This window comes from Perna viridis, chromosome 2 (genome assembly GCF_037379345.1).
Source record: "Perna viridis isolate PV_CMFRI_1.1 ecotype Kerala chromosome 2, ASM3737934v1, whole genome shotgun sequence".
NCBI lineage: Eukaryota > Metazoa > Mollusca > Bivalvia > Mytilida > Mytilidae > Perna > Perna viridis.
In genome coordinates, this window is record NC_142446.1 from 25,979,386 (window position 1) to 26,002,227 (window position 22,842).

At 32.3% G+C, this 22,842-nt stretch overlaps 1 protein-coding gene across 4 annotated transcripts in view; it reads left to right on the forward strand.

Moving 5' to 3' along the window:
- Positions 1–22,842, forward strand: part of LOC148624245 (anaphase-promoting complex subunit 1-like) — an 82,680-nt gene that overhangs the window by 26,700 nt on the left and 33,138 nt on the right. For all 4 annotated transcript variants that reach the window (XM_088566850.1, XM_088566851.1, XM_088566852.1 and 1 more), the window contains 24 exons: positions 114–218; positions 698–820; positions 1,299–1,429; positions 1,862–1,968; positions 2,648–2,725; positions 3,224–3,313; positions 4,352–4,460; positions 5,167–5,307; positions 6,512–6,561; positions 7,099–7,375; positions 7,584–7,670; positions 8,514–8,561; positions 10,164–10,246; positions 10,580–10,658; positions 10,969–11,043; positions 12,060–12,142; positions 12,788–12,878; positions 13,324–13,437; positions 14,008–14,156; positions 14,784–14,870; positions 15,244–15,361; positions 16,054–16,131; positions 21,304–21,371; positions 22,554–22,629. In XM_088566850.1, coding sequence (XP_088422976.1) covers positions 114–218; positions 698–820; positions 1,299–1,429; positions 1,862–1,968; positions 2,648–2,725; positions 3,224–3,313; positions 4,352–4,460; positions 5,167–5,307; positions 6,512–6,561; positions 7,099–7,375; positions 7,584–7,670; positions 8,514–8,561; positions 10,164–10,246; positions 10,580–10,658; positions 10,969–11,043; positions 12,060–12,142; positions 12,788–12,878; positions 13,324–13,437; positions 14,008–14,156; positions 14,784–14,870; positions 15,244–15,361; positions 16,054–16,131; positions 21,304–21,371; positions 22,554–22,629 — 2,447 coding nt within the window. The remainder of the gene's footprint in view (positions 1–113; positions 219–697; positions 821–1,298; positions 1,430–1,861; positions 1,969–2,647; positions 2,726–3,223; positions 3,314–4,351; positions 4,461–5,166; positions 5,308–6,511; positions 6,562–7,098; positions 7,376–7,583; positions 7,671–8,513; positions 8,562–10,163; positions 10,247–10,579; positions 10,659–10,968; positions 11,044–12,059; positions 12,143–12,787; positions 12,879–13,323; positions 13,438–14,007; positions 14,157–14,783; positions 14,871–15,243; positions 15,362–16,053; positions 16,132–21,303; positions 21,372–22,553; positions 22,630–22,842) is intronic.

Below are 22,842 nucleotides of genomic sequence, written 5' to 3' on the forward strand. Positions count from 1 at the left end.
TGGACACTAAATCTTTTTGTTTTTTATCATAGAACACAAATATCTACTAATGCCAACTGAACTTTTCAAGTTACAGTGGTTCTACTGTTATGAATTATCTTGATATATTTTAGGACATAGAGCACCAACATGTGACTTGTCCATGTCCAGAAGTTTCTCAATATCAGTACCTACTGCCAGTGTACCAGAGAGAATGGTTCTGTATATGACTGAGCTTGGTAAGATAATTGTCATACGGGCTAACATGTAGCTCAGGGTCAGAATTGTGATTAGTTTTCTGATAGGGGGAGTAAAATTAATTACTTATCATCATGGCAGTGTTAGTGGTATTGTGAAATCATACCTAGGTAAAATACGGAAGCCATAAGCAAAGATAATGAATATAGATTCTCCTTCAGTAATAAGTAATATTTCTCTACTCATGATAGTAAAATTAACATTTTTTACATGCAATCCTTTAGCATAAGGAGAATTGGTTTCTCCCATGAAATCTGTAGAAACCTTGGAAAATGTAAAATGGCTGGAAAACTGTCACAGAAATTTAATAACTCCTTAGTGACTAAAAATTCACATGCATCTCTAACTACCATCAAATTAGAGAAAAGATGATAACTGTTATTTAATGAAACTGTCAATGCATTTCAACTTGTACCTCAAGTTTTTGTGAACCAAAACTGACATACAATTTCCATGACAGGTATGACAAAAAGAGATTTAGAACAGTATCCAATAGGAATTGCACTTCCACTCCGTGAAGCTATCTTCCATTGTAGATGTAACCCACCATCTGATTGGCCAGAAGAAGCTTATGTTTTAGTTGGTAAAGCATTGATATATACTTATTTTTGTTCACCTTTTTATGATATTTAGGCTACTAGTAAAATCAATATTGAATCAGCTGTTCAGAAGCCTTTTAAAACAAAACTTAGGGAAATGATATGAAGAAGGATTTCTACAATCTCTACATTCATAGGTTTGTGGTTGTCATAAGGGTTTTTACATGGTAAAATCTTTAAAGTACAACTCATTCTAAACCACTCAATGGATTTTGGTGACATTCTATAGGAAGATGACATGATATATATATATATATGTAGATCTAATGTAAGATCATGATTTTTGAAAAATAATTGTTGGATCCTTGCAAAGAAAGATATTCAAAACTTAAGGGTATAAAATAATTAATTTCTAAATGAAGGAGCAGTTTTTCTTTTAGACTTGCTCACAGTATTTCTTTTTTTTTTCACTGCATCAAAATTTTGTTCAGTGAGCATATTAAACATGCCTATATTTGACAGGTCGACAAGATATATCTCAGTTATTATCATTAACCAAAAACAAACCAGGACCAGGGGTCAATAATTGGTACCAGTCAAAGAATAAAGAGTCTAGTGAAGAGGAGGATGGTATGTCTCATACAGATGATGAGGTAACAATTATTATGTAGACAGCAATGAATTATTCTATGTTCTCTATGTAAACAAATTGATATTTCACTAGTGTGATAAATTCTCTATTTTAGGTCTCAGACATTTTTCTGTCAAAACATTTTAGTTTGACTGATGATTTTAAATGTCCATCAGCCATTTACAAAATTTTAAATTTATTTGAAATTGATAATAAATCATTATCTAAATCTAAGTAGAATAATGGGAATATGATTACTTGTGCCAAGAACACTTGTGGGAGATTTAACTCTTGTACAGAACAAGTTCCATGTACATATATGTGTTATGGTCTCTATGTTTGACAGATCAGCTTCTTCAGATTATTTTTGAAATATGATAGATGTAGAATTGCCAGTTTACATTACAAATTAAACATTTTCACCGATAAAATCACTGGCTAAATCTTTTTACAGTTGCTGAAGTTACGGTTTAGTGAAGATTTACGGGTACAAGAAGTCAGGAGACTGTTACAGTCCTCTAGGCCTGCTAGAATAGCTCTGGTACAGAGACCTGAAGTCAGGTAATCATTGATTCAGTCTGCAACAAATTCAGTATTTCCATTTTGTAATGTTTAATTCTGCAATGAAGACCTTAAATAAATTTGTTTAAAGGTCTAAGCCTGCTAAAAAAAGCCTGAAGTCAAAATTTTAATGAAAGTGAACTAAACAACAAAGGAGTCTATTTTGGAAAGTTAGTTAATACAGTGACTATAAATGCATTTGAAAGAGGAATAACCAAAATTATTAAAAGAAAAAAGTAATAACCGGCAACCATCAATTGATTGATTCTTCACTACTGTACATGTAGTAACAGTTGCCTGTGGATAATTTAACACTGCTGTACATGGAGCAATGTTTGTCTGTGGAGATTTTAACACTGCTGTACATGGAGCAATGTTTGTCTGTGGAGATTTTAACACTGCTGTACATGGAGCATTGTTTGTGGAGAATTCAACACTGCTGTACATGGAGCAATGTTTGCCTGTGGAGAATTCAACACTGCTGAACATGGAGCAATGTTTGTCTGTGGAGAATTCAACACTGCTGTACATGGAGCAATGTATGTGTGTGGAGAATTTAACACTGCTGTACATGTAGCATTGTTTGTCTGTGAAGAATTCAACGCTGCCATATGTGTAGCACTGTTAGTGTTAGGAGAGTATCTTTTACATCTTGTTACACTTATGTATATCATTGCAGTGATCATGACTTTATAGAAGAACAAGAAAGACACCTTTATTCTATTTGTATCAGGACAATGGCTTTACCTGTTGGCAGGTAAGTTCTTCAATATGTACAATATTTGTACATTCTGTGTATACATAAGGGGACAGAAGCAAGTTGGTATGATATTTTAGATTATTTGTTAATGATAGTGTTGACCAGTTAATATGTAAATATTGATATAAGTAGCAGTATTTCCAATATTTCCAAATCAAAAGGTTTTCCCTTGAAATATATTATAACATTGCATCATAAGCCTTTTTAAAAGCCAGGTTGATATTTTATATAATTGTACTATGATATAAGTCAGTAGTCTTATTTTTTTTTGTATTTTATTGTACTGTATTATGTTGCATTTAAAATAAATATATCATATCATACAGGTGTATATGATTAATAAATACTAAACAAATTAGAAATGTTGAGCTGAAAGAAATTACTCTTCAAAAAAGTAATGTCATTATACTAGGGAAATGGTTGTCAGTCTGAAGTAACAGAACATCCGATTATGTATTGTCAGTCATTCAAGGTTTGTTTGATATGTTTCCACAGGGGAATGTTTACCATGTGTTCCTACCGCCCACTACCAACAGAAGCTTTACCAATACCTAAATTCTGTCTCACAGGCAGGGCTCCTCCAAGGTATGGAAGAACTAAAACAAGTTATATCAATTCATACTGTTACTCATCAGTTTTGATTTGAGCTTCCTTCAATTGTACCAGGACAACAAAGTTTGAACAAAAAGAACTTAAGTCTTAGCATCCATTTTATTATATAGATAGCAGTGTTTTATTGAATGTTCCCAGTGTAATAGATTTCAATAATTCGCAATATGAAATAAATTCAGTAATTTCACTCTCGGACTTTCTCCCGCCAAAACATCACAACTATGATATCAATCCTCCAATCGCAAAATCTAAAACTCATGTTGAAAATATTGAAAAATTATGAAGGAAATCTATATAATAAATAGGATAATAAATTGTTTATCGTGAATAACCAATAACTAGCGTTTTTGGCACGAGTGATCATATATATGATCACTCGTGCCAAAAACGCTAGAAGATTTAATTCGTGCATGAAACAAGTTCTACTCACTCATCAGATCTAGACATTCTTCAGCACTTGTGATCATATTTTGGTTATTCACTCTTACTGATTAATTATCCTATTTCTCCTATTCATTTAATCATTTTATTTCTGTGTTTGTCCAAAACTAATAATGATTACATTTCCATGGTGAAGATTTTTTCTCTTTGAGTGGATTAGAAACTTGGTACAGAAGTATTTTAACTTCTAAGGATGAAAAATGATTCTGATGCAGAGAATATTGATGTTGTGTTGGCAAATTTGACTGTTTCAACAGATTTTTTACTGTTTGTATACAGTTTCAAAATAAAACAAACTGAAAAAAACTATACAACTTACTGTAAATGGATTAGTTATTGCAGTGGCTAATTTTTGCAGATTCTATCAAACATATTTGCAGGTATCAATTTTCATGATTTCCAAAAAATATAGTGTAAAAAATTAATTTTGTGGGTAATATTTTTGGCAGTTTTCTGTTCTGTTTGAATATAGCGAAAATTATTACACTGCAAAAATTAGTTTGTTTACAGTAATCCTAATCTTTAAGATCATCTCTCAATGAAGATTCATTTACATTATTCATTTCTCAGGAATGCAACAGTTGATCTGACCCACATTGACACACCACCAAATATGTCTGCCTGGCCACAGTTCCATAATGGAGTGTCAGCAGGTCTTAGAATGGCTAATTCATCTCAGGTAACCAGAATTGTTGACTATTTTCAATCATAATCTGCCAGTTACATGTATGTCTAAACTAAGTAATCTTCATCAAACATTTTGAGGTTGAAGTAATAAAAAATAAAAAATGTTTTTCTTTCAAATACATCTACCTGAACTGAAAAAAATGTTAATAAATGCAAGTAAATGACTTATTTGAAGTCATAAAAGAGGTCAAAGGTCACCTTTGGAGAGTAAGTCAACTTAAAGTTTCCATAAATCAGATTCACATGTAGCATGATTCCAAAGGTAGCAGACCTCATTCTGCTGAAATAGTAGTTAGTATATATATCCTGTAATTATTAGCTGTTCTGTTGCCATGGTAAACATTTTCACAAATATTGCAAATATATGGAAGTTGGTGGGATTAATTTGTAGAAAATGCTTATCTGTGATGAGAAATTAAAATTGAGATGACACTGATTTTCCCATTGGAGAATGGTTGAAGAAATCACAAAATATTATGGTTTTACTTTGTCAAGGGAGATAAGAATAATGTGCTGGTCTGATAGAAAGTGGAGAAAATGATAAACATTCTCTGTTGCCAAAATTTGATCTTATTCATGAAGCATGATGGAAATATGTGAAAAGTCTAACATTTTTGCATCATTGTCTTGCCAGGCTATCAGCACTTAAAAACAGCAAGCGTATTGAAGGTTCTCAAGGTGTTAATTACATTTTACAGGTAGATTCTACTTGGATTATTTACAACAAACCAAAAAGTAATGATCTGACCAATGAGTATGCTGGTTTCCTGATGGCACTTGGACTTAATGGACATCTTGTTAATCTGCATACACTCAATGTACATGATTATCTCAGCAAGGTAAGTAAGGCAATTAGAAATACTCAGCATTTCTTGTTCGCACAAAGAAAAACCTCAGGTGCCAGGAGTGGAGAGAATCTTACCAGATTTTTAAATTATTGCAGGACTTTTTCCCTTTTTTTAGCTTCTAATCTTTGAATAGTTATTTTTTATGATTTGTAGTGATATCTAATTAAAATTTCAAGTGCCACCCTGGGGATAGAACTACTTTTGCCCAGGGAACACTTTACCGTAAGAAGAATTTCTTTTTTTCTGCATATGAGGTTTTGTTTTGATGTAGTCGAAATGGTCAAGTAGTTCTGATTATTTATTACCTTCCCTGATAGCTTAATTTAATATTGTTGCATTTTCATTTAAAATCATTCATCTAACTCTGTGGGAAGGGGATGCCTAAAGGAACTGTAATTTTAGATTTTATCAGTCTGTCATCTGTCCTTCACATTGATTGTCCTGGCTATTTTTAGATCTCCTTTTTGTTATTGTGTTGATACTCATTATATAGCTATATCTAGATTAGTTGCCTTTAAGTTTGAATTTTATTCTGATTGAATGATTTTTGGCAGAGTTATTGCCCTTGCATTTTTATATTTAGATAAACTGTTCAGTTGTCAGAATTTTTTTATACTCTTTATGATATTGACTTGATATTTGGTGTTTGGCTATATCTAGATGAGTTACAGCTTAAGCTAAAAATATGTTCCGGTTGAAATGATTTTTTGACAGAATAATAGTCCTTGAACTTGTAAATATTTGGCACAGTGTTAATTCTTTTTTTTGTCATTTTATTTCATACTGAAAATTGATATTTTGCTTTTTTGGGAAGATGGACATAGATTGCTCTCTATATGAAGTCTGCCCTATGAAATTAGGCATGTATAATAATAAGATACATAGTAAAAGAAGAGTGAAATGATTTTTCATTTTTCAATTACAATACAGTAATTCATTTAAATCACATGTCTATTGAGTATAATGCCACCATTTAGCATGTTTTCTGATGTGATCAGAAAACTCCTACAAACACCAGATAGCTTTGTCTGCAGTATTAATATGGCATCAGTGTGGTGCACAAGCTGAATCTGATTTAAACTTTGAAATATTGGTACCAGCGGTTCTTTATTTTGACAAAAAATATAAGTGAGTGATGCTTGTGTCACTATTACTTATCTGTAAAACAAAAACTGTATACTTTGTATTCTTACAGGGTCATGAAATGACAACAGTTGGCCTGTTGCTTGGGATGGCTGCCGCTAAGTAAGTTTTGTGACTGATAGTGAGGATGGTTATTCTAGTATCACATAATGTCTTTAATTTTGTGCATCTCTCTCCACTGAATGATTGGAGCATATAGTTTTAACCAAGTTAGTCTTCTATTATGTTGTTTCATGTTGCTGCAACAAACTTTCTCAGACTTTTTCTTAATGTTTGTAAAAAATACACTGTATTGAGATAACTTTTGACACACAAGTATGGCTTAACAAAGTTTAGATTATATTCTTTTAACTTATTTTTGGCCATAAAGTTATATTTTGATACAGTGTTAATAAAGGTATTGAAAATTGATTGTGGGTCAGGACTTTTATTTTGATCAGATATATCAATTTAAAAATAAAACCACAAAAAGCAAAATTTTCCAGTTCTTGTTACAAGGGTAAGCTACCTGAAAACAGATTTTCATTTCAAATCATTGTATTGAATAAAATTTCAAGTTAAGAAATTATTTTTTTTTTTATGTTGATCAGTATCGTTTAGTCAATTAACAGTTGATATTATTGACCTGTATAATTACAGGAGAGGTTCAATGGAAATATCTACCACCAAAGTACTAAGTATTCATGTTCCTGCTCTACTGCCACCTACATCTACAGAACTGAATGTACCCCACAATGTACAAGTATCAGCTATCTTAGGTGTAGGGTTGGTGTTCCAGGGTACAGCTCACAGACACACGGCTGAAGTCCTATTGGCTGAAATAGGTAGACCACCAGGTCCTGAGATGGAGAATTGTAATGACAGAGAATCTTACTCCCTTGCAGCTGGTTTGGCATTAGGACTAGTTATGTTTGGGGTTAGTGGTTATCATAGAAAGAAAAAAATGCTTCATTAAATTTCAGCAGATGGTTATATTAGCAAACAAGATTTTTTCTTTGATAGGAAAGTGTATCCCTTTTTCATTTTGTTCATTGTTTTAATGCTCTGTAAACAGAATATATAGTTTTGAGTATATAGATGTATAAATATCTATGATTACTGATACAAACTGAATATAATTGTAGAAAGGAGGAGAGCAGGTTGTAAAGTCAGATCTGAATATGGCAGATACGCTGTGTCATTTTATGATAGGTGGACACAAACGACCACTGGTATGTTGTATATTACCTAAATGGAAAAATAAAAGGATTAAGATATTGATGTGATAGTTCAATTTACTTTATGATGGTAATATATTCATGTCTTGATTGAAGACTTGTGAAATAGATGTTTCAATTTTTAATCAAGATTCAAGCTAAATTTTTATGTGCTTTTTTTGGTTTTTTTATGAATGACTCGTGCACAAGATATTTATAAATCCTGAGCCTTTAAAAAGTAAGCAAAAGATCCAAGTAAACCTATGTGATTTGTATGGGTATAACTCTACATATGGTTTGGTTTTAGTTCTACTTCCTTTAAAAAAAATATCCATATAAGACCTTGTTACCTTTTGAATAGCCTATTTTTTAATTTCAACTTCTCTAAAACTACAGAGATTAATGTATGAAATTTTGTGAGATTGTTGATAGCGATATCTTCTAAAAACAGTTCACTTTTAATGCCACAAAGATGGTTCCTTGGGAAGCTGAATAAAGTTTCCAGTTAGACACTTTGGGAAGCAAAGTGATGCCTGTATATCAAGAGATATGAGAATCTGATTGTCCAAATTTTAAATTCAACTCATCTGAAACTACAAGAACAAATGTTTTGAAAATTTATAAGATTGTTTAAAGCAGTGACTTCTACAAATGATCAACCTTTGATACAGCTCAGGTGGCTTCTTAAACAGTAGCTACTGCTAAAATTTGTAATCGTTAATTTATGGTAGACTTGTCTGAAATCTCTAAAATATGATTTTCTACTGTTCCTTATTCAGTAAACTTCCAGGTGAACGATATGGCTCATAGCAACTTGTAGATTGTTGATAGTACAAACAATACTTTCTTTATTTATAGATTGGTCCAAACAAGGAAAGATACAAGTCACCAAGTTACCACATCAAGGTAGAATTATTTATAATTAATCCTTAATCAATTACTTAGTATTCAAAATTTAATTAATTTTGTCACATTACAAATGAAACTCCAGAAGTTTTTTATACCTGGCTACATGTAATAGTGTTACTACACAAATCTCCATATGTCTGTACCTTCCCTCAATGTGTCCGTTCCAAAGTGGTTTTCACATATAGTAGTGTTACTACACAAATCTCCATATGTCTACCTTCTCTCAATGTGTCCGTTCCAAAGTGGTTTTCACATGTAATAGTGTTACTACACAAATCTCCATATGTCTGTACCTTCTCTCAATGTGTCCGTTCCAAAGTGGTTTTCACATAAAGTATGTTACTACACAAATCTCCATATGTCTGTACCTTCTCTCAATGTGTCTGTCCCAAAGTGGTTTTCACATGTAGTAGTGTTACTACACAAATCTCCATATGTCTGTACCTTCTCTTAATGTGTCCGTCCCAAAGTGGTTTTCACATGTAGTAGTGTTACTACACAAATCTCCATATGTCTGTACTTCTCTCAGTGTGTTCGTTCCAGAGTGGTTTTCACATGTAGTAGTGTTAACATAACAATCTCCATATGTCTGTACCTTCTCTCAGTGTGTCCATTCCAGAGTGGTTTTCACATGTAGTAGTGTTAACATACAAATCTCCATATGTCTGTACCTTCTTTCAGTGTGTCTGTTCCAAAGTGGTTTTCACATGTAGTAGTGTTACTACACAAATCTCCATATGTCTGTACTTCTCTCAATGAGTCCGTCCCAAAGTGGTTTTCACATGTAGTACTGTTTCTACACAAATCTCCATATGTCTGTACCTTCTCTCAATGTGTCCGTCCCAAAGTGGTTTTCACATGTAGTAGTGTTACTACACAAATCTCCATATGTCTGTACCTTCTCTCAATGTGTCCGTCCCAAAGTGGTTTTCACATGTAGTAGTGTTACTACACAAATCTCCTATGTCTGTACCTTCTCTCAATGTGTCTGTCCCAAAGTGGTTTTCACATATAGTACTGTTTTTACACAAATCTCCATATGTCTGTACCTTCTCTCAATGTGTCCATCCCAGAGTGATTTTCACATGTAGTAGTGTTACTACGCAAATCTCCATATGTCTGTACCTTCTCTCTGTGTGTCCATCCCAGAGTGATTTTCACATGTAGTAGTGTTAATACACAAATCTCCATATGTCTGTACCTTCTCTCAATGTGTCCGTCCCAAAGTGGTTTTCAGATGATATCTTGATAACAGTTTTGTAGATTTTTTTAATCTGCACAATTGTTTTAAAAGTACTGTAAAAGCAATCAAAGTTTGATTTTAGCACAATTCATGGAGTTCTCCAGTTGGAAGCTTTGCTTTTTATGGTTTTAATTTTTGATGTGCACAGTTTATTAATTTGAAACATGACATGTTATCATTAAGTGTTTCATCAGATGTCCTATCATGTAGTATGAAAAGAATCGTTTTCAAATTTATTTTATTATTAAGGATAGTAATCATATCTGAATTATTATGTTATTATAATTATAGAAGTGTAGAGTTCTAGATCTGAATTTTGACATGATTATCTGACAGTTAATTTCATTGTATTACAGGAAGGAGATGCAGTAAATGTAGATGTTACATCTCCTGGTGCTACTTTGGCTTTGGGCATGCTCTACTTCAAGTCAAATAATACGTATGTATTTTTTCTGTGTAAATTGTTTACAAGATTACAAGATATAATTACAAAAAGGATTGTGTAAGACTATTTCCAAAATTGGTAGCAATGTACAATTTGAAACTGAGTTATTTAATCCTATTTAATAACTATTATAAAGAGTCCACTGTAAGTAAATTTACTTTGTTGAAATGGTCATTTTATACAGTTTTCACTGTCAGAGATTTAATGCATTTAAATACATACACTTGTGATACAGAAATAGTTTGTTACAAGTGTACCTTTTAATTGATATTAAAATGATTGAAAGCAATATGACCATGAACTGTAGATACATACTCTTTATTGCAGTGCGGTAGCTGAATGGTTAAGTGTTGCTGATACACAGTTCATGTTAGATCATGTCAGACCTGATTTCCTTATGTTACGGGTAGATACAATAAATAAGTAGTAAAAATATGTGTAATCCTTGCACCCATTTTGATCTTTGAGTTCATGGAGAATAGAATCTGCAGTGGTGACCCACAGCAGGTGGTACCAAATAGCTTTCTTAGCGTAATAAATATAATTGCTCTTGCTCTTAATTGATTTTTTATTTTCTATTAAATGATCATTTTCAAACACTTGGTTAGACAAAACTTTAAAACTTTCAAAATCAAAAAAACAGATCCTGAAATTTTTGCACTTGTCCACAATTGTATTACAATGATATATGACATTTTGAAGATGTTTACTTTCAGACCTTAAGTAAAGGGCTTGTTATGTGGGATACTGTACTACCTACATTTGAATGGCTGAAGAACAGTGTACCAGAGGTATGGCAAACTGAGCACTCAAGAAAGCTCTGTCTAGTTCAGTTTATTTATGACTGATTTGAAAATATGATAGGGGAATATTCAATTCTGTAAGTAATTTGTTGTTTAATCAAGTTGCCTGTATTCCCATTTTTAATGTAGTTGGTCAGTATGGGTCTTTTTAAAATGATTGAAGGTGTGATTTATCACTTCTTTAAATCTTAACTTGGGTGAGAGCATTCAAAAGATTCCATCAATAATATTTGTGATCTTTACTTCTCCTGGAATCTTACTGAAGGAGTTTTTATTGTTTTGTAGCAAAATTTTTATTGCAGTGTTTTCCGATACTTTCCATGGATCAATTCAAATCAATGAAAGCTGTTGATGTCTTCTAAACTTCAGAATCTCCTATATCCAGTGTCTGTTTGGGCTACAAAATCAATTTACCAAAAATATTTATTTAAAAGATAAACATGAACCACTTATTTTCTTTCTTCTGATACTTAGATGGACTAATAATTATTATGAATATTTGTAAGCACTCTTTTAATACATTGCCACAAAAGTGGCAAGGTATTATGTGATATCCTCCAAATAGTTGCATATCTGTCCCGGGACGGTTTCCAGATAATTACTTGAGACTGAATCAGTGAATATGAAACTTTGTTCTGTTGTTAAGTATTATGAAATTCAGGTCAAGTGCAACTTTCAGCAAAATTCAAAATGTAGTTTTCAAGTTAGGCCATATTTAACACTTTACCATCCTCCTTTTATAAGCATTATGTGGTTGAATATCACTTAATATTCCTTTAGTACCCTATTTTCATGTATATTTTTAAACAACTGGCTTTGAAATATATGTTATTTCTGTTGTCTTGCTCATTTTTAAAGTGTAGTGGTAAGTCTTAACACTTCTTAAAATGTTAGGTTTACTCATTATTTTGAAGGGGCAGTTATGTTAATTTTAGATTACAAAAAGATGCTGGAGGAGATATATTTATTGTAAAAAATAATTTCTAATGTGTTGTATATTTTAGGCTATTCAGTGGAATGCTTTTAATAGAGGACAAACTACAGAGTCCCCAGATGAGGAAAACATTACAGATTTTGAAACACAGAGGTAAGTTTTTAAGCTTTTTTTCCACTCATCGTTGAAGTTGTGTCCTTTTGTCCATAACACCAGTTTATGTACTTCAGAATGGATTTTAACCAAAATTTGGATAAGAACATTTTCCTTAACAAATTATGAACTAAATTGATTTTCTAGGTCATGAAACAATGGTAAAAGTTTCAAGGTCATTTTTTAACTGTTAAGGGATGTAATGATTCTCTTTACTATTATTATATTTCATTTATTTTTTTATGATTGATGATAATATTGTTTATGAACAGAAATGGGGGTGTCAAGAATTTGAAATAAATTTGTTGTATTGTATTTGAAAATATGAAAGGTTCAATAAAGATTTTCATTGTCAATATTTTATTTTATTAGTAATGAATCTACTAGCATATATTTTTAACATCAAATCTCACTTGACCCCTTCAAATCATTTTAAAAGTATTATTCATTTATCATATTATCTCCATTTAGAACCTAAATATGAAATTGTTTGTTTATTTCCACAATATAAAATGTGGGCAGGACTTACTTCACAATTTTAAGGACCGTCTACAATTGATAGCCTGAAAATTATGTTACGGGGTACATCCAACAGAATGTTAGATTTGTACTGATCATTTCATGACAATATTCGTATGATTGTAGCCAAGCCTATTGCAACATTCTAGCTGGAGCGAGTATGGTGATAGGTTTAAAGTTTGCTGGTACTGCCAATCATACAGCTTTTGAAACTTTAGTATGTATTCATTTAAGATACTGTGTGCTTTTGGGTGCTATTATCTCAGTACTTGGTGGTTAAAGCTTACATTTGATGGCATATGATTTATTCAAATTTTAAATCTTAAAACTGTATTAGATTTTTCCAGTAACCAAATATATGCAGAAACCACATGTTCTGAACTGTATTGTCCATAATGTCATTATCAAAAACTCTTAAAATAATACGTTGACAACCTTTCTTTACCAGTATCAGGTTTTATGAATTAAACCACTACAACAATAACACCACTCTGAAGCTAACTAATCCTTGATAATAAGGATCATTAAGAGAGATAATATACCAAGAATATTTGCATCCTTACAAAGATTTTTAAACATTTTTCAGTATTTATTGTCAGGTTTTCTTGCAAAAAAATAAGCAATGACTTTGTGTTGTACTATTTGAATAAGTTATTTTATAGATGAGATGCATAAAGTTGTTTTTGACATTCCAAACCAACCCTCGACTAGTGGAACAGGCGGGTAAAAGTACAGTAGAAAGCTGTCTAATGACTGTACTGGTTGCTGTAGCTCTGGTTAGTATATCTTTGAAGATTTGTAAACATTTAGTATCAGATACATAGGCTGCATCTTTCATAAACATGAAGAAACATGTCCTAAAAGAATCAAAATGATTGACAGTGACTCTATTTTATCATTGTTTTACCAAGGGCTTACCATTAATGTCATTATTACTTCCTGCACTATCACTCAGGGTAATAGAAGAAAACATAAATGACCAGCCCATAGTAAAATAAGTAAAATAATGATAAAATAGAGTCTTTGTGAAGTATTTTACACTAAGTGATTTATTATCTGACAAATTCTTATGTTTGTATTGAGAGTAAGGTTAAACTGTTGTCATGAAAACTTTTAGAACCTGCAAAGTCACATTTAAGTCTACAGAATTTAATACATATAGCTATTTAAGGATGAGTTGAAAGGTCAATCTTTCTCATTAAAATTTGTGGTGTCGTTCTTGCAAGGATTCATAATAACATAGCTTTCTGTTGTTCTTTTATATAACTTCAATGGGCTTAGATACATTTCATCAGCTAATGCTCTAAATTCAACAAACATTCTATTCTTAGCAAAAATTATTACAGGTAATGGCAGGTACAGGTAACTTAGAGGTATTGAGGATATGTCGACATCTAAGATCCAGAGTAGGACCTCCCTATAACTTGTATGTGATGTATGGTTCTCATATGGCTATCAGTATGTCATTAGGACTTCTCTTCCTTGGAGGATGTAGGTAAGTAATACTCACATGGCTTTCAATATGTAATTAGGACTTCTCTTTCTTGGAAGATGTAGGTAAGTAATACTCAGGCAGTTATCAGTATGTCATTAGGACTACTCTCTCTTTGGAGGATGTAGGTAAGTAATACTCTGGTGCTTATTAGTATAACATTAGGACTTCTCTTCCTTGGAGGGTGTATGTAAGTTATACTCACCTGACTATCAGTATGTGATTAGGACTTTTATACCTTGGAGGATATATGTAAGTTATACTCACCTGACTATTGGTATGTCATTAGGACTTATCTCCCTTGGATGATGTAGGTAAGTAATGTTCCCATGGCTATCAATATGTAATTAGGACTTCTCTTTCTTGGAGGATGTAAGTAAGTAATATCCCCATGGCTGTCAGTATGTCATTAGGACTTCTCTTCCTTGGAGGATGTAGGTAAGTAATACTCACATGGCTATCAGTTCTTTATAGTTCTTCACTTAATAATTGATTAGTAACAAAAATTTTTTTTTCTGTTTTTCATTGTAATTTTTCTAATTTTACCTTTATTACATACAATTCAGTTATCATTTTTAATAATTAATTAATTACCTTACACTACCAATGGAGAACTTTCCTGTTTTACAGATACTCATTAAAGACTGACCCAGAGTCTATTGCTGTACTTTTATGTTCTATGTTTCCAAAGTATCCTATCCATAGTAATGACAACAGGTAACAATATTTAATTAGGACATTCACTTGCTGATCTTCTTACATCTTATCTTACAGCTGAGGGATCAGAAGATCATGTGTAAATCCTTAATGGTTTAGGCTTATATTTTAGGAGAGAAGCATTCAATATTTTCTCACTTTACATATCTGAATCAATTTAAAATATCAAGGAAAGACATTTTTGGTGTCTTTTGTGAATGTTGACTTTCATAAAAAAGACTTATTGAAGCTGGTTAGGAATTTGATCTTACTCTGCTCTTGTTGAAATAATATTAGTCTGTTCTGAATCTTACTCAACATAATATTATTGTTAAGGGCACATGTAACATCACAGTTAATGCCACTTTTATCACAAGTATGCTGTCCTTTCCAGATACCATTTACAGGCCTTTAGACATTTGTATGTGTTAGCAACAGAAATGAGGGTTGTAGTTCCAAGAGACGTGGACACAGGTTATCCTTGTTATGTTCCAATGGAGGTTAAGTTTAAGGTCAGTGTTATGACATTTGAATTTCTTGTAGACCAAGTCTAGTGTCAACAATGAAAATATATGGTGGATTAATTTGAAAATTTTGCCTTTATGGCACTAGTTTTACTCATTTGTCATTCCTGAATACTTACTGATCTTGTGCCACATTTTGATATGTGATTGTACAGATTGAGTTCTTATTTTGTTCTGCGCTGCTGATTCATTAAGAAGTAACAAATTTTGTTGTATAAAGAAGTAAATTATCACTACATCGTTCTAGACTTTTTATACCCCCGCAAACAAAGTTTGTACTGTTAAGAGTTTATTACACTACATGTAACCAGAGAGTTTATTACCCTACATGCAACCAGAGAGTTTTTTACACTACAGGTAACCAGAAAGTTTATTACACTACATGTAACCAGAGAGTTTTTTACTTTACATGTAACAAAAGTCTTTTTTAGCTTAGAACTAGATGCAAACTTGCTGTGTATAATTTTGCTTATTTAAGGCTCAGTATGTGATGTTAGTGTGACTATTGTTTAAAATCTTATGTGAGATAAAATCTTTTATGTAAAGAATTGTTTTTAGACTGTGGAGTATCAATTAACTACTAATATATTCGTCAAAAAAAAAAGATTAAATAATTATAAAAACTGTACTTGGAAAAATTTTGTTACTCTCACTGAAGAAACTGATTTAATTACTTGTAGGACACAGAAGCTTATCAGAATGTATGTTTCCAAGCTACAGCTCCATGTCTGTTGCCTGAGTTACATCTTATACAGGAGGTAAAAAATCTTCTTTACTTTCTGTCTGTTATTCCTTTACTACTTCAGCAAAACTATAATTCCTTTGTATGACTTCAATGTTTTATAGCTGGATCTGCAAAATGTACCACCAAACCTCTTTCAAAACTTTTAATTTCTATACTCACAACTGTCAAAGAGGGTCTGCAGTCCTACCACAACACTTATAACTCCCTTAGTGGTATTAATTCAATGTGGATCCTGTAAAAACATTATACATCGTTGTTTTTCCAAAAAAGATGGTACACCTAGATACAAATATATAGTTATTGGTAGAGATTCCTCATACTTTGTAAGAAATAATTCCAAATCATCTTCCAAATAAACAGAGGAAGATGTTTACAAAATGTTAGAACTTTTAATCGACAACATATTTGTCCAGTGTGGTGGACGTGTTTTTCAACAAACGGTCGGCATTGCAATGGGAACAAATTGTACTCCTTTACTTGCTGACCTATTCCTTCACTCTTATGAGGCTGACTTTATAGCTGATCTGATCAGAAAGAAAGAATATCATTTGGCTAGATCCTTCAATCTCAGTTTCCGCTATATAGAAGACGTATTATCTTTAAACAATCCTAATTTCGGGGATTTGATACATCGCATCTACCCAAAAGTACTTGAGATAAAGGATACTACAGACACTGTGAAGTCAGCATCATATCTTGACCTACACTTAGAAATCGATGGTAAAAGAAAACTATTGACCAGACTTTACGACAAACATGATGACTTTTCATTCAGAATTGTCAATTTTCCTTTCATCTGTGGCAACATCCCTTCGGCACCTGTGTATGGTGTGTTCATATCACAACTCATATGTTATGCCAGAGCTTGCCGAAAATATGCAGACTTTTTGTATCGCGCTAGAACTCTAACAAATAGGTTTCTGGAACAGGGTTATGTTGCTACAAGATTGAAGTCATCACTACAGAAGTTTTATGGTTGTCATCATGAACTCGTGGATAGCTATGGTGTATCCATTTGCACCATGAAAACTGATTTATTAAACGGGACATAGTTTTCCTTTCCTTGTTTGTCTACCCCAGACTTGACTTTTTATGAGCAACTCTGTGAGTGTTTCTAGAAAAGCAGAGGATGCTTACCCTACCGGTGCACCTGGTCCATTCTTCCAGTTTTTAGTGGAGTCCGAGTTGCTCATTTGCTTTTGTTACTTTGTATGTATGATTTTAGTTACTTTATGTTTTTTGTTGTGTATGTCTGTTTTCCATGTCTGGTCTTTGTCCCTTGATTACATTATTTTGATTACTGTTATAACCTTTATAACCTTGGTTCCCTTGATTACTCTTTCGTATTGCTTCAACATTGTGTCAGGCGGCAAACCATTAGAATGAAGTCTCGACCTTTGAGTTGTGTAAGGATTAGACTTAAGTATTTTTGTGAACATGCTCAGTGAAACTTACATTAAATACCATGTGAACTTATGCTTTGTAGATTTTATTTTTAGCTCATATGGCCTGTATGGCCATATGAGCTGTTGTAATCATTAACAGTTTTTAAACTCTTCTTCTCTGTAACTGCTGGATCAATTAAAACAAAACTTGGTAAGAATGTATCTTATGATATTCAGCATAGAACTGATGTGGGGCGACCCGTGCAGGTCCAGGTGTCAAAAGAATAGGCCTGCAGCAGAGCTAAGTTTGTCGTAAAAGGCGACTAAATAGTGCTCAGAACCTTAGCAGGGGGCTAGGGTGCTCTGCCCACAGAGCAACTGGGTTGTGTGCCCCAGGCGGTGGAATGGGATACCCCTGGTGTGTTAGATGTTGGGGTTGTCAGGCTGTAATATGGAAAACCTGACCGCAAACCATAGTGGTGCACCATGTTGGGAAAGATGACACGTTCCTCGCACTTTAAAAAACCCTACTGTGGTATTCTCCCGGAGTAGGAACCATAGGGCTCTGCCACAGGAGGCTGAATTTGCCTGACCCTACCCATCTTTCCCTATTTCCAGTGGCAATCAAAGTTTGTCGATCCCATTGTCCTTCTGTCCCATCCCATTTTTCATTTCATGTTCATTTTATCATCCACTTTATGTTCATCGCCTGAATTTAGCTGAAATATTGCTGCTCAGGAGTTAAACCCCAACAAACAAACAAACAAACTGATGTGGGGCTTTATATTCATGGCTGCCAATAATAAAAATAGAACATAGGGGTCGGACAGAAGTTTTCCTTTATATCTCCAAAACTTTAGTTTTGCAAAATTTTTGTGTAAATCTGTAATACCATGTTGGCATTATTGCCCTTTCACAATGCTTTCTAAACTGTTCTTAGAAACTACTAGACAGAATTAAATTAAAATTGATGTGATTGTTCCTAAGGTATGAGCATTAGTAATTTTTTTCGCAAGAAAAAAAAACATGGCTGCTTCTACAAAAAAAAATGTTGTTTATGCAGCTAGGTGAGCAATTCAGGCTCTTTACAGCCTCTCGTTCTTTTTTTTTAAATATTTTTATTAATTTGGGCCATATGTGTTTTTTTTTTTGTTTTCTTTTGGAATATAAATTCACCATGATAAGTTACAGATCAAGTTTAACTTTCATTCCGCTTTAATGATTTTTACTGAAATTAAGGGCCTTGAACTTTGCAAAATTCACAGAAAAAAAACATTTCCCAAATTTTTTTCCTAAACGTTTGCAGATATTGACATGATTTTTGGTATATAAATTCATCATGATAAGTTAAAGGACCAGTTTGTTGTTGGTCCCGCTCCGATGATTTTTACCAAAATTATGTGCCTTGAATTAGCAAAATTCACCGAAATAACCGTTTTTTTGGACTTTTTTTTCTAAACACTTGCAGATTATGACATGATTTTTGGTATACAAGTTCACCATGATAAGTTACAGTTCAAGTGTACATTTTGTTCTGCTACAATGATATTTACTTTGGATTGACTAAAACTCAAATAAATCACAGTCTAGAGTTTGAAACTACCATTCTGAGTAACAGAATGTAGTTAGAAGATAAAGGTCTATGAAGCTTAAATTAACATCTGGTATAAAAGGAGTACACGTGGCTGACTGTAAACCCACAATAATCCAATATGCAGATGATACATTTTTATTACTACATGGTAGAGATTCATCTTTAAGAGAATCACTGAAATGTTTTAATGATTTTTATTTGATATCTGGGCTAAGAATGAACGCTTCAAAGACAAAAGTGCTATGGGTAGGTAGTAAAAAGTTTTCAAATTTGATCTAATGTCCTGACATTAAACTTGATTGGTCATTTTCAAATTTTAGGTATCTTGGCATAGATTTTTCATTAGATTTAAGCTCAATGGTATTATGGAATTTTAAAAGGAAAATAAGAGAATTAAAAGGTTTACTGAAAAGCTGGCAACATAGAAAGCTGACACTTCAGGGTAAAATCACTGTAATAAAAAATCTAGCAATTCCAAAGCTTATACATTTATTTACAGCATTGCCTAATATAAATCAATATTTGATTAATGACTTAGATAGAATGTTTTTCAGTTTTATATGGGATGGAAAAACAGAAAAATAAAGCGTAAAACACTCATAGTTGACATAGAAGATGGGGGATTAAAGATGGTCCATCTACATTCTTTTACTATGTATTTGAAAATTAGGTGGGTGAGAAGGCTCTTTTTACAAAAAGAAGGAGAGTGGCAAAGTTTGCTTATTATTGAATAAAAAGATTTTGGGGGTGGGGGGTTGAGAACCTTTTCTTTGCAAAAGGGGAAGTTATTAGAAGTATAAAAAAATATTAAAAATCTGTTTTGGAAAGATGTGTTTTATGCCTTATCGTTATCTAAACCATTACAAAAACTTACAGATATTAATGAGTGCTTAAGTTTAGATATTTTAAAATTTGTGCCTTTACAAGATTTTTCTTTCTTAATTAAGTGGAAAGACTCAAATGTCAAATATCTAAGTGATGTATTTGACATAGTGGGGAAAAATTTCCTCAACTTTACAGAACTGAAATGCAAGGTACATACACAAAAATTTGTGAAATACTTTTCCTTAATATCAAGTATTCCTACTGATTTAAGACAATTTATGAAAAAATAATGTAGACAACACAGTGATACACATTGTTGAGGATTCATTTTTGAAAATGCTTGTTAATAATAAATGTATTAGATTTATTTATCGTCATTTAATGAAATTACAGTCCTATCTTCCCCATGAAAAATTTTTGAAATGGGTAAGTGAATTACATGCTGAAATTCCAGATTGGAAAAAATATTTTGTTCTGAATTAGAAGTGTTGTATTAATGCTTATATTGCCAATTTCCAATACAAGTTTTTACATCGAGTTGTACCTACAAATATGTTTTTGTACAAGATTCATATAAAAGATTCAAATTTGTGTTCTTTTTGTAACCAGAGTATAGAAACTATAGAACATTTGTTTTTTGACTGCTTAGTCACTTCAAATGTCTTACATGATTTTCAGATTTTTCTTAGAAAATATTATTCTGATTTTGTTATGAAAAAAAGCACTTTCTTTTTTGGTGTTCCTGAGGCAGATATCAAATTAAATCTTTTGTTATTTATTGGAAAACAGTACATATTCAAATGCAAATTGGAAGAAAAACTGCTTATAATGTTGGTTTAAAGGAAAGAATCCAACATTACTATCGCATTGAACATTTTATTGCCCAGAAAATAATGTTTTGCATAAATTTGAGAAGATATTGGCCCCTATTAGAAATATTTCAGATATTTGATAACTGAAAATGTGTTTATTAGACATTAAAATACTAGACAGTATATTTCGTTTATTTCAAATTGTAAATTGAAATGTATGTATCATAGAATGATTGTCTTTTGAGCATGAGTGAAAGTAAATATGTATGATAAGTGCAGTCTTTCAAATTAATATAATAGAGTGAGGAGTATATACATGTTTACAAACCCCATAACACTCTATTCAGGTAGTGATGTAGGGGATGTTGTAAAACCTTGAATATATTCAAAAAGAAATAAAAATAAAAAAAAAAGAAGATTAAGGTCTAAAGCCCAAAAAACACTCTTATTCCTTTTTTATCAGCATCCTTCTGCATGTATTTCTCTTACAAACAAATTTACTTGAGTGTCCAACATGGGAATGCATGGGATATGTGAGTGCACTCACTAAGGTTCTTTGATCTTTTCAGGTTAAAATATTAGGACCAAGATATTGGCCTATCAATTTCCATAGAGATAAAAATTGGAGCATACTTGAGTGAGTATTTCAAGCTTGATGTATATAAAATTAGATAACGATGTTATGATAATCACACTACCTTTCACTTACAGTATGCTGCTTTAGATTAGGATTATTAACTCACCTGGCCCTAGTCCATGTGAGCTATTGCCATCACTTTGCATCTATCATCATTGTCGCTAACAATTTTTCAAAACTCTTCTCCCCCAATCAAAACCTTTAGGTTTAGGCAAATTCTGACAGGGTTAAAGTGTTCGCCATATTTAGATTCAATTTTGTTTTAAACTATCTAGCCATGTTGGAGTTATTGCCCCTTTTTTATTTTATTTCTTTCAAAAATCTTCTCCTCGGAAACTACTGGACCAATCAGAACCAAACTTGGTTTGAATGTTCCTTTGATGTTCTGCGTACAACTGATATGAGAATTTTTTATCTGTCGAAAAACATGGCTGCTGTTACTAAAAATTGAACCAACAGAAGTTTTTTGCATGTATCTCTATCAATCGATATTCTATTATTGTCGAAACAATCCTCATTACAGACCTACAAAAGTCGGCAATAGGTCAAAGTTGTCACATGACTCCTTGTTAGAGTTATTGCACTTGAAAGGTGAAAAATCGTGTTTGATTATACAGTTTTCAGCCAATTTCTTGAAAACTATAAAAAGATAGAAAGAAACTTTCAATTGCTGAAATGATCCTTATGATAAGGCCTACAAAAGTGGGTGGAGATCAAAGTTGTCAGACGACTCATTGTTAGAGTTAATGCCCTTGAAAAGTGGAAAGTGATGTTTTTAGCAGTTTCAGCCAATATCTTGAAAACTATAATAGATAAAAAGAAAATTTCAATTGAAGAAATGATCCTTGTGAAAATTTGCACCAAAGTCTTCTTTTGAGTCAAAATGGTCAGACAACTCCTTATTAGAGTTATTGCCCTTGAAAGTAGGTGAGCAATTCAGGCTCCTTGAAGCCTCTTGATATTTTAAAGTGATATAATTTCCCCATAGAAAGCAGTGCAACATCAGCATGCAATAAATTTCCATATTGCACTAGTGCTAATACAGTTAAAATTTGTGATATCTTCTGTGACATAAGTTCATTTTAAACAAAACTGAGTTATATTGTTATACAGTAAATGGTTTATTATTGTCTGATATAAATTTTGCAATACGAACATGTAGATAAAGAATAATATTTGTAGATTGCTGTTATCAAAACAAGGAATTCTCTATGTCAAACAAAGAGCTGGACATCTGTCTTATGTTGAGGATCCTAAGGTCTGTATCAAGAGAGTGTTAACTGAGAAATATATACGGTTTTTAATTAGATAACACCACAGTCACAATGCAAGTATAACTCTATTGTCTTCTTTTGCTGCCATGGTTTTATTAAATAAATACCTTAAATGAGTTTTAATTGTATCTCCCTGTGAAGTAGAAGAAAAGTTTCAAACAAAATTACATCTGATATTTTATTTCTGATACTAATGT